This window comes from Daphnia pulicaria, chromosome 5, assembly GCF_021234035.1.
Source record: "Daphnia pulicaria isolate SC F1-1A chromosome 5, SC_F0-13Bv2, whole genome shotgun sequence".
Classification (NCBI taxonomy): Eukaryota; Metazoa; Arthropoda; class Branchiopoda; order Diplostraca; family Daphniidae; genus Daphnia; species Daphnia pulicaria.
This window is the reverse complement of record NC_060917.1, coordinates 1500343-1512605: the sequence shown is the minus strand read 5'-3', so window position 1 is coordinate 1512605 and position 12263 is coordinate 1500343. Positions and strand designations below refer to the sequence as shown.

Sequence of the window (12263 nt, the reverse complement as noted above, 5' to 3'; positions counted from 1 at the left end):
TAAAACCAATCGTCTGCATATAAACAACATTTCAATATAATAATACTGTTACTAAAAAGGTCAACAATTCCCTGGCTGCCGGAAGAATGTTGTTATGTATGAAAAATAGTCGACGATTGGAAGTGGAACTATAAAGTCAGCGAAAGAGAGGGGTAGAATAGAGCCCAGTTCCAGTATTGATCCCGACGGTGGACGAGCGCGATGCACGCCATCCGTAAGTATCTCGTTGACTGCCGCCAGTGCAGCAGCGGTGGTAGTGGTGGCGGCGGCGTGATGGCTCAAATATCGATCCTTTGCCAAAGAGCACATATATAATACACGCGCGTACCCACGCCTTACAGCTATTTAGCCAGCACCGTATAGTTGAGTCGTCATTTTTAACTGGCGAAATCCCTCAGCCGAATCTACTTAGCCATGCTTCGATGCCTTCTATTGATTTGTATGCAACACGCTTAACGCTCATTATAAAGAAAACAAGACAAAAAGAGAAAAAAATCGACCAACCTATAATCATCATTTGTGTTTACACACGTCCAGGCTTCAAGTTTATCTGCCTCTTCTTCTTCTTGGCCAGCATCAGCGTAGAGATGTGGTCGGACTCGGCAGTAAGTTTTTATCTATTAATAGACAAAACCAGTGCGTGTGTGTTTTTACTGGCTCCACAAAAGATCCAGCGGACGGGACTGGAATATACTACACGGTTCCCCCAAAGTCAGTTGGAGCGGAGCAACATAGCCTTTTGTCCAGTCAGCAGCCGGTCTTATGGTGTCGGTTGTACAGCTGGGGCTCCCAGGTCTTTTGGTGGATTTTTTAGGCTTTATCTTTCTTTTTTTGTTTTTCTCTTCTTTTATTCGCTCGCACACAATGTGTAGGGCAACAAAAACTGCACAGTCGCATCGCTCAGTAGCCCATCCATCTTGTACGTACTTTATTTTTACCCAATTTACATGGCAACAATGACGGCTTTAACAAGCCACTACTGATGATACCATTACAGCTGATTGTTCAAACGATTCGTTGTGTCGAGATCTATTAGTTCAAACCCCTTAAACAAACTTTCGAATAACTGAGAGACGTGTCTTGTTTTCTAGACGAGGCCATTATATTTTGCTATCGACAGTCGAGCATTTTAATATGGGAAATCGAACATTCAGTGATGGTACACTTAGATTGAGCTGGGGAAAGTTAGGCAGGACATGTTCGAAGCAACGGTCAATATTTTCTACATTTTTTTTTTTTTTTTTTAAACAACAATTGCGTAACGATGGCACTTGAGTAATCTCCATCGATTGGATGTTTGCCATCTGCTGGCCATTCGGGTTAACTTGATCGCCACGCAACGTAGCGTGAGTGATCCACCTCCTGCCTACTAGCCGAACGACATGGAATCTGAACGAGCGTATAAACTGGAGAAAATGTATTGATCACGTCCTTTTACGTAATATAACCAGCCGACGCGCTGTTTCAGTGTCACTTTCCGACGCTACCAAATTAATTAGATCGTCAACGCGGGTCCCCATAATATACGCAGTCGAATTTCAAACACCTCTCCTCCTCTTCCTTATTATAAATTGTAATTTTACGTTTTTTAATATCAAATCCGATTATTCATTGCGGCTCCTGTCAGAAGCAAAAATTGAATTTTTACAAAAAGATTTTGAATTGATTTTCCGAGTGGATCATTATTTTAGCACAGTACAGGGTTCGCTATTCCTTTAAAGGTTTTTATTACATTGCTTTTGGTGTAGTATATACTGGATTTTTGCATGAGAAACCAACCTCTGATTATGCTTCCCTAGGATCAGACTTCGTCTCGTTCCCGTTTTCAAAAAATCGATCCTATGCGGCTTGGTGGATTGTAATCAATAATTTACACATTTCCTAAAATTTGAACACAAAGTTAGGAGTTCAAATTTACACTTTTGCTTTTCGACAGAAATTCTGAATTTCAAGCACGGACGAAGTGACCGAGTACTCTTCCCTTCACTATGTATATGTAAAGTACTTTACAGCCCCCCTTTTGATGCTTACAATACACGACGTGTACTCGAGTACACGTTGGTCGCAGAAAAACGATCAAATTAAGTTGAAGAAAGAATTTTTTTGACAGATCAGCTAAATCATTGGTTGCCTAATGGTAGGAAATAAATCGGTCAAGCTAAGGCTGACACATATATTGTGTTTTAGGATGTTGCTGTTGCGGCCTATTTTAAGAGAAGACATAAAATTTGCTGTACGGTTCGAGCCTACTTAATATTTGATAAATCACTTTGGGGGATAGCAGAATGGAAGCAGGGAACTCATTTTTCGATCTCAAAATTTTTAGCTATTAATCTCAAACTACTCGAGTTTAAGGAAATATCGCAACCTTTATTGTGATGATTGTAGCAAGTCGGAACGAAAGCACGATTTCTTTGTTTTTTATTATTGTTGTTACTTTTCTATGTTATTTAAAAGAAGACAAAAGCGGGGGAAACAAAAGCAATCATAGAACTGATAAAAGACTTGCCGACAAAAGGGAAACACAATCAAGTCGGAGAACGTCTTGACGAAACGGCAACATTAATTTTTCCGAATAACGAGAGATAATAACTGTAAAATCAATGAAGTGTAAACATTATTATGCAAAAGAAAACCAAAGGAAATACGTATTATCCAGCCATTTCTTGATCTGATCCGGCATCGTCGTTATCATCAGCGATTTCACCGTCGTCCCCGCCTACAAATAAAATTGAACTCGCGTCAATATCGAGGCGCTCATTGAATTGCACGCGGTTGATAACGGTCAACAACGAAACAAATAGATCCGTCATATTTGATACCGAATTCCCACTATATTAAAAAAAAACTAGGTGCCACTATTCGGTTTACAGTGATGGCAATCAAGTGATATAAGGAGTTTTCCCACATTGACGCCAAAATTGAACTTCAGAATGGAATAACGCAAGTATAAGAATAGTACGGTGAACATAAGTAATTTTGTCAGATAACGCCAATTCAATCGACAATTACAGACACGACGAACCGATAAGTCGTGCAAGATTGAACGAAGGCAAAAGTTTGGGTGCATTTCACACTTGATTTTTTACCGTTACATCCAAAAATTAGGTAGACCAAAAAAAAAGGTTGTAAACCAAACAAAGGGGTTTTCTAAAGCCCCTTTCCTTTTAAAATTACGCGCAAACTTCTAATCGTATTTCGTTTAAAAAAGATTCTAATCATACCTGCATCGCGTCGAGGCCTTCCGTAGGCACGCCGAGCCGTCTGCGGAGCCAAAGAATTGCGGTACAAGATGAGAGGTTGCCATTCTTCGCCGCGAGATGAAGGCCTTCCCATTGTCAGCACTCGGTCCAGAAACTGTAGAACCGTTTTTTTGTCTTGTTCCAGCAGTTTTTTTGTAAACTCGGCGGCGATTTCTAGAAAAGCCAAATTAGGAGGAGGGCCAGTTGGATCATTGGGATTCTTGAGTGGGTTGATGGCAAAAATAATGGCATCTCTATGGAGGGCGGTGATGGCTTCGCGATTTTTTACCGCGTCCAGTCCAAAAGAAAGCACAAATCTTTTGGCCAATTCCTACGTAGAAAATCATTTGTTAAACATTGACGATAGTTTACTCTCTGAGATGGGTAAATTACCTTGACGCTCAAAAACTCTTCTGATTGTCGATCAATACGACTTCCGGCAGCTCTACTGAAATCACGAAAAACCATGGAGAGACTAAGAACCATAGTCCTGGCACAGCTAACTTTGTTGATTTCTCGGGCTCTTCCCAACGTCATCTTAATGATGTCACCGTAATCGTCATACTTCACGTAGTGTCGGAAAACATCTGCCGCAGTTTGTATGGGCAAGACGTTGTAAGCAACCAGCTTGCAGAAGTTAGACAGGTAGCCGCGGCGTTTGTGCAATTCTTCAACTTTAGTTTCTTCGTCGATTTCTTCGTCCTCCTCTTCAACAAACACGTATTTCTGAATGAAATTGTTTAGAGTTTGTTGAAGGTCACGATCAGGCTCATAGACCAGCGGTCCTGAAAGAGGATTGCTTTTAAGTTTGTTGGAAAAAACGATTAGCAAATCGCACACCGACATGTAGGCCTGCAAAAATTGAAAAATTTACAGATGGTGTAACAAACTTCTACACTGACACGACCAACCTGATCTCTAACGAGAGCAAAATTAGAAGTGATGACAAGCTCTGCCATCAACGGAATGTAGGCATCCAAATGAACTCTCAGTTGCTTTTGTTGTTGGCTGGCAGACGTTCCTCGTCGAGATCCGTTTTCCAGCTGTAGAAGTTCCCATAAAATGGCAGAATAGCAGGCTGAAATGCAGTGTTTTATGGCCTAAAACATTGAGCATGTATTATTGCGTGAAAATAAACAGGTGAATAATATGTTACCTCAGGTGGCAAAGACCGGCTTGGGTCGTTAGCTTCTCGAACAGCGTTGAATAGAGGATCCCACAATTTCCATGGTCCAAGATTGTGACACGAACTGAAGATGGCAACTTTTTCCAAACTTGATACCAGGGCAAACACCTGATCTTCGTCCTGCAAAAAAAATATATATATATGTTTAAGCTTATTTCTATAAACGAGAAAAAAATAATAAGTCCGCAAACTTACACCAGCGGTTACAGGTTCTTTAAGAACATCACGCAATCTTCTATCCAGATAATCGAATAAAGTACTTCTTATGACGTCACATCGAGAGTAGATGGCGTGATCTTCACTACAAAGAACTATCAATGTTTTGGCACAGTTTTCAAGCACTTTTGTTTCGGTGCGTCTCTCGACAACAGTTTTCATCAGACGCAATAAAGATTCTAAGCTCTGTAAACAGGAAGTTAAGCATGAAACCAATGAGTACAATTTCATACACTTAATGAAAGAAAATAACCTCTTCTTGACGTGAGGTAGTGTAGATTTCCAAATTGAAGAATTGAGGGATCAACAAAAGGTTTGCAACTTTTTCTGGATCCGCAATAAATTTCCCGAGTAACAGAGGAAGGGTTTGTATAAAATGTTCAGTTAGTCGAACACGATCTTCTTGGACTTGATGGATTTGTTTCGTGGTGGTAACCTTAAAAAGAAAAAGAAAAAAATCAAGATTCACACACGTATTATTGTGTTTGCATGATGCGCGTGTAAAGTATAATGTGCCAGTTACCTTTCTTGCAGGTTTGCGCCCAACGGGTGACTCTCCAGTCGCGGCTTGTTTGATGCAACATGTCATCAGTTCGATCAAACTTGTTTCTTGCTCATCATCTAAAGACTCTTCGCCTGGTCCGGGATCTTCCATTAACAAATCCGTCATGCACTCCCAATCTTTCATCATTTCATTTGAATCAATGAGGGAGTCGACCAAATATGCTCCGTGTTCAGGCATCTACGAAGTATGTTTGTTAATTAAAATATTTGAATTGTAACTTAATTGTGATTTCACCTCAGATTCAAAGAAAAAATCAACCAAATGACGAATGAGAGGTGTACTGGGCAGTCTCGTTTTGCCACGGTGAGTACGTAGAGCCGGAGGACTAGTCTCATCGAGTGTTAAAAGTCGCTCGTTGAGAAACTCACCAGCAGCTTGCGCAACGGCTCGACGGGAAGAGAAGACCAACATGTACAGAGCCTGGCAATCTTTATCTGACAATACTTCTCGATGGTATTTGTGAATAGTGATGACAGAACGAACAGCTTGAACTGCGACATCGCAATCTATGTCTAGTGTCATCGAAACGACACGATCCTATACATAAAATTCAAAGTATTGTTGGTTGGTTAAGCAAAATTAGGTAAAAATAATCACCTTAAATTTACTGGTGAAAAGTTCCAATTTTCCCTTGAGTTGTTCTGAAGCATAAAGAGGTTCGAGGGCTTGAAGACATTTTAAACGAACATCGCCAACTTTGTCATTCAAAGTCCACCCTACATACTTGAGGTAGGAGTCATCGAGGAAATTTTGGGGGAACCGCCTCATCCAAATGCCAATTTCCGCCATACAAATGGCTCGAATATCGGTAACAGTATCTCGGTAACGATGGACAAAAATCGACTTGAAGGTGTAAGTCAACATTTCTTTAATTTCATCCATGTTTTTTTCAAGTTCTTGGTGTTTGGCAAGCAACGCTTCGAGACGATCACTGGCTCGTCCATCACTAGTTTTCTGCCGCTCTGCTTCATACTGACGAGACGTGTTATCAAGATGAATCGATACAGTCAAAGCCACTTCAACCAACGCCGTCATGAATTTCATAGCTGAAACAAATATTTTGACATTAAGTGAAGATGAAACAAAAACAACCTATTTATATAAAATAAAGTTTACCAGCTAGTGTAGCAGTATGACGAAACGCTCTTACTTGTGAATCAGAAAGACTAGTAAGTAGCGAAATTACATTATCCATGAGGTACTGATCATAAATGATGGAATATTGGCATTGCTTCACAAGTGTCTCAACGAAGTCACAGAAGTTGCTTCGAAATTTTTTCCATTGTGGACCAGACATGATTATCGGGTACTCATCACTTTCCTAAAGGATTTAATTAGTCAAAATGAAATCAACAGTTAAATAATGGATGAAATCAAATGGAAAGAGTATTTTACTTCCTCAAACTCTTCAGTCATATGATGGATTATAGCAGCATATTCCATGCTACTTTGCATTTGAGAGGTTATTTTCCCTTTACATCCAGAAGCACTAATAAAGAACTGCATTATGGCACGCAATCCTGAGTCACGATCAGCTTTGTACTGTTCAATCCATTCATCTACAGTTTTCTGCAATCAGTAATTGAATAAATATTAATTTTTAGAAACACTATTCTAATTGAGGAGTTTATTGGTTCAATACCTGAACAGAACTTTTGCCATTTCTAATAATACAGAATAAAGTGTTTTCGTCTTCAACAGTAAGAGGTTTCTTCACAGCGGCAATTTTCCTTCGAGGGGCAGGGCTTGGAGTGGGTAAAGGAGACTTTTTAGAGCTGGACATTGTCTTGCAGAAAAGTTGCAGAAGCTGCCAGTAATTTTTGAAAAAGTTGAGGAGCCCTAAAGTTAACCTCGCGTCATTCGCGTGTCAAAGAAATAAACGGCGTCGTCTGTGCCTGAAACAGCGAAAGCTGAATCATGCCCATGCTGCAGTGCTGCCATGTGTCGGATTTATCCGATTTTCGAGATGCTTGTTGCAATGCAAGGACACTTGCAGGTTTTTCGGATTCTTGGTGGGTTTTTTATTTTTGGGGGGACATTTGTATTTTACGATATTTATTGTTAATCGTATTGATCATTGATGTTTCCCTACCTTATCTCTATTTTTTTAAAAGGCCGACCAGAGGCGAGGCCCACAAAGACTGGTGCCTGGTGGGTCGGATCTCGTTTCGAATTTTTGGCGGGAAATTTTTTTTAGCTGCTGTAAACAAGAAAAATTCAAATCAGAAATCACCCCAAAAGCGCGAAACCGAAATTTCTTCGGATTTTTGCAAGTTTTCCAATAAAATTTTGCAAGTTTTTGCGGTTTTTTTAAGAAAATATTGCAAGTTTTATTTTTATTGCAAGTTAAAAAAAAAAACGGATTTTCGGGTCTTTTGAGGCAACCCTGCACATCTTTGCGATTTCGAAAGTGACAGCAGGCTACAATCGCCATTTTTTCTTAAGAATTCGAACTAGTCTAAGTAGATGTAAAAAAATGAACCAAACACGAAACACGAATGAGATGTGTATTTGGCAATCTCGTTTTGCCAAGTAGGTTCGCAGAGCAGCATGACTGGCAGCACTGATTTGAAAACTCGTTCTTTGACGAACTCGCCGGCAACTTTAGCAAGGGCTAGATGCGAAGAGGTAAAATTTTTTAATTAGTCAGGTTATTCACCTTAAAATTGCTGGTCAAAAAGTTCTTTTGAATCATTTAGAGGTTGCAGAGCTTGAAGACATCTTGGATGAACATCAGCATTTTTTTCATTCAAATTCCACCTAATGTACTTCAGGTGAGAATTATCCATTATAAATTTCAATTTGATTATCATCCATTGATTTAACTGTTGATTTCATTTCAACTAATAAACCCTTTAGGAGAGTGGTGAATACCTAATGATCATGTTTGTTTTACAATGGAAGAAATGTTGAAGCACAACTTCTGTGACTTTGTCCAAACACTTGTGAAGTAATGCCAAAATTCCATCATTTATGATTAGTACCTGATGGATAGGATCATGTAATTTCACTTTCTACTCGTCTTTTTAAGTCGTTGTTTGTCCACCGTTATCGAAACATCGTTCCCGTAATTCGAGCCATTTGTATGGAGGATATTGGCATTTGGAACGGTTCCCCCAAACTTTTCTGGATGATTCTCACCTGAAGTATATTGGGTGGAGTTTGAATGAGAAAGTTGCTTATGTTCGGTTAAGAAGTCTTCAAGGTCTGCAAACCGCTGTATTTAAGGTGAATAATTTTACCTAATTTTGCTTACCCAACCAACAATAATTTAAATTCTATGTACAGGATCGTATCGTCTCGGTGAAAATTAGACAAAGATTGCGATGCGGTCTACATGCAAGTTTATTCTAAACATCGAGCCCTTGCTAAAGTTGCCGGCGAGTTCGTCAAACAGCGAGTTTTCAAATCTAGTGCTGCCAGTCATGCTGCTGTGCTAACTCTACATGGCAAAACGAGACTGCCCAACACACATCTCATTCGTGTTTCGTGATTTGGTTCAATTTTTACATCTACTTATTTGTTCGAGTTCTTAAGAAAAAATGGCGATTGTATTTGCACGTGTTAGGAGTATAGCCCCCCCCCCCTTTTTTGATGCTTGCAATACACGACGTGTACTCGAGTTTAAACACGGTAATATTAAACATTGTCGTGTTGTGACAAGAGAGACATTAGACGATTGAATAAAGTTGCAGTTGCACAAGTGTTTATTTCTACGTAATCTCGATAGTCTAAAAATTATATCCATTAAATTAAATAAACCATCACCTTTATGTTATTCTTCACTAACGAGTAAATAATAAGAATGTGCGGTTTGAAATCGATTGGGGACAAGCAGAATTAACAAAATCCTTTAGTAACAACGATCAAATCCGCTTGGTGGAATACATGCCGGCCTGAGAGTGACAACCTCAAAGACGGTAGAAGTCGAGATGCGGAGGAAAAAACGGGGATTGGCGATAAGGATCGGCTGGCGAAAGTACGGAATGTAATTCGAAGAGAAGTAAGGATTGCTGAACGTGGACTGGAGTTCGTACGACTGGAAATCAGGTGCCGTCTCAGAGTAAGTTTCACGTGATTTCCTGGAAGCAATCTGGGCAATCTGAGTGGCTTCTACTCTGCTGAAGAATATATAAGACTATATAAAATTATTTTTCTACGATCGATATGGTGTCTGTCGACTTACTTTTCTACTGTAGAAGGCTCGAGGATGTTGTCTTCTGAATTGTCGATGAGAAATCTTTTGAGGCGACAGGGCGCATTAGCCAAAACGGTACAAGTTGTGGTCGATGTTGTGGTCGAGGTCCAGGTCCAGAAGAATCGATTCTCCGGAACTAACTTCATGGGCGATTGCGTGTCAGCAATTGCGTAATTTGGATATTGATACAAACCGTCATATGTGTACGGCTGGTATTGGCCATTTCCTTGAATTACTGCAATGCATACGGAAATAACAAAATCAAGATGTTATTCATACCGAATTGACGTTATTCTTCGCTTAAAAAGATGACTACACAATCCAGGCTTCTGCTGTTTGATGATCTAAGATAGCGTCTACTGTGTTGATATTATTTCATGAAGTTTATATAGTGCTGAGGATGAAGCCGTGGCGAGGGTTGAGAAATCATTTTACAAAAATTTTAACGAAAAAGATTAAAAGATGCATTGAAATCTGGGTTTTTATTCACACCCCATAATTTTGCAAAAAAAAACTAATTTTCAGCTGACATTCAAAATTGGCGCCTCTAACGCCGCAGGCTAAATTTTGATTGGCACTCGAAGGAATTGCAATACTTCGTGTAATTTGTGAACAAAAAGGCATGTGACGCGTGTAGTAGCACCTGAAATTTCAAATTTTAAGCTACAATTGAAGGGGCATCTAGAGAAATTGGGTTCTAAATTATATGAATGTCAAAGGACCACAATTTTGGAAGGAAATATTTCGTATTTTGATTCTTCAAAAATATACCCGGCATGTTTTTCTTTATTTTTAAATACGTAGATTTGAATTTACTGAGGTGAACTGACTGCTGTTTCGTCAGAGCCACTAGATGCCAGCTAAACATCAGACGTTTGGCGATAACGGCCATTTGGCATACATCAACCATTAAGTATGCATGAAAAATTATATTTTAGGAATTCGTTAGGGATTTGAAAATATTCTAAAAGATGTGCAAAAGGGCGTTTAAACTAGAAGAAAAAGTAAAACAGTCTCGGGAGAGTATCGAGACATTGCCGGTCAGGTACGAAGTTTGTACCATCATTCGCATGCAATTTCTCTTCGTCTCCACAAATTTATTCGGTTTGTTGGATGAGCTACGAGACTGTTGGAATTCTCGACAAAGAAAGGTATTATATCTTTGTTAAAGATAATTTTTGAAAGCTCATTAACTTGAAAGAGTGAATCATGACAGTCATTTTGAGATACAATAGTTGTTTTATGAAATTGTCGATTGTAAGTTATTTCTGTAAAATACCTTATAGAGGATATATAGCCTATTAGAAGAACCAGGAAATAGACGTCGTCAGTTCACTGACATAGAGAAATTAAGAAAAGAATCTAGAAAACAAAATTCGATGGAAATTTTAAACAAAAATTGTAAATTTTCTTTGTTAAGTAATAGTCGCTTGGGAGATACGCGATCCACCGTATGTCGATCAGGTATGCTTGGCAATACCGTCATTCCAACAGTTTCACTTATTTTCAGTTAAGATTCGTTGGATTTATTGAGCTACGATACTGTTGTATATTTCTTGTAGGCATTTAGATTTGCTAAAAGTTTCTTGTTTTGGTCATCATATACTGTTAGAAAGAGAGATCCTGACAATCTTCTTAATTCATTTAACAGTCCTTATGTAACAGCTTCACTTCGGCTGATTTTAAAAGGGATCGTATTGAGGAGCTATTTGATAAGAATGGCGCAATGTTAAGCGTTAAATCTTTGAACAAATGTGTTTGAAGTTTTTTTGGATCAGACCATGAATAATTTACTACGGAATCAAGAATGACCGATGTATTGTTTAAACCTGCGTAGCGATTCTCACCATTAAACCTGTTATTCTGGTTGAAGACTGAAGAGAACAAGTTTATTTTTCCCGATTTTTCCTTTGTAATTTCCATATAGGGCACTGCCGTGACGAGGAGGGACAAAAGAGACCATTCAAATTAGATTTTCAGGCTTGGAATATGTTGACTTGAGTAAAAATTAGGGCACAAGAAAGCGTAAGGACTATTTTTATCTCGATTCCAAAGGAAAATTGATACTACCAGTGATACTACTTTCGCCAAACAGTGACCTGGCATATTTTAGTTGGTACGTTACCAACAAGATAGTAAGATACTCCCATACCATTACAATTCAATTCAACGAAAACTGAGTGGAAAGCCCACAAGTGACGTTGGAAGCTGAGCTTAGTGAATTCATTTTGTCGTACGAAATTGTGATATCTCGAAAACTTTAACGGTATTAATAGTTTTCTTATTTTTTATTTTTTGCATTTCATTCTTTGTGTAGAAAGATTAAATCCTGACAACCACATTTAATAACTATGGTAACAAAAAAGAAAACGTTGACGAAGAGTAGTTGTGAAATTCAGTAATGCACATGCACATACGCTCGCTACACGATAACACAAGAATGCCGAGTGCCACGTCATTATATGTGTGTTGCCAATCTAGAATAACGCTTAGTGTAACTCTGTAAGTGTGTAACTTCCTTATCGTTGTTATTATTATTAAGCGTCTCGTAGGGTATTGTTCCTAATTCGGGACACTTTTTGGCTATTGCCGTTTCGCATGCTTTAGTATAGGCCGAACACCTTCCTAAGTCGGGACACCGATAAAAAGTATGGGACAAAGAAACCAAATGCGGGACAGTCGCCAGCGCCATCTACCGTTGGTTGTGTAGCAACAACCACTTTTTGACAGTAATGAAAACAGAAATCAAAACACACGATTGGTCTTACGGATAGCATGTTGACCTATCAATCTCACGTACAACAGGTTAGGGTTCGACTCCCTTCACATCTAAAAGTGTCTTTATATGAATAAACG

The 12263-nt window shown here is 39.0% G+C and overlaps 2 protein-coding genes and 1 long non-coding RNA gene across 6 annotated transcripts; 1 reads left to right on the top strand and 2 right to left on the bottom strand.

Moving 5' to 3' along the window:
- Nucleotides 1-2429: 2429 nt before the first annotated feature.
- On the bottom strand, nt 2430-7118 carry LOC124340837 (cohesin subunit SA-1-like). 2 transcript variants are annotated; one of them, XM_046793563.1, is made up of 13 exons: nt 6852-7118; nt 6605-6778; nt 6326-6530; nt 5807-6255; nt 5444-5746; nt 5168-5386; nt 4898-5080; nt 4624-4830; nt 4399-4548; nt 4154-4342; nt 3636-4094; nt 3225-3573; nt 2430-2719 (listed from the first exon to the last, which is right to left on the bottom strand). In XM_046793563.1, the coding sequence occupies exons 1-13, from the start codon at nt 6990-6992 to the stop codon at nt 2652-2654; spliced, it is 3096 nt and encodes a 1031-aa protein (XP_046649519.1). In that variant the 5' UTR covers nt 6993-7118; the 3' UTR covers nt 2430-2651. The 2 variants fall into 2 exon arrangements, with proteins under 2 accessions (XP_046649519.1, XP_046649520.1); XM_046793564.1 differs by having other exon boundaries at nt 6605-6768; nt 6852-6923.
- A 500-nt stretch (nt 7119-7618) lies between these two features.
- Nucleotides 7619-8832, top strand: LOC124341460. 2 transcript variants are annotated; one of them, XR_006918257.1, is made up of 5 exons: nt 7619-7837; nt 7891-7983; nt 8069-8159; nt 8241-8437; nt 8498-8832. It is a non-coding gene; the product is annotated as an uncharacterized LOC124341460 (long non-coding RNA). The 2 variants fall into 2 exon arrangements; XR_006918256.1 differs by having other exon boundaries at nt 7620-7837; nt 7909-7983.
- Nucleotides 8784-11562, bottom strand: LOC124341344. 2 transcript variants are annotated; one of them, XM_046794415.1, is made up of 3 exons: nt 11478-11562; nt 9396-9642; nt 8784-9330 (listed from the first exon to the last, which is right to left on the bottom strand). In XM_046794415.1, the coding sequence occupies exons 1-3, from the start codon at nt 11560-11562 to the stop codon at nt 9063-9065; spliced, it is 600 nt and encodes a 199-aa protein (XP_046650371.1). In that variant the 3' UTR covers nt 8784-9062. The 2 variants fall into 2 exon arrangements, with proteins under 2 accessions (XP_046650371.1, XP_046650372.1); XM_046794416.1 differs by having other exon boundaries at nt 11255-11484.
- Nucleotides 11563-12263: the final 701 nt, after the last annotated feature.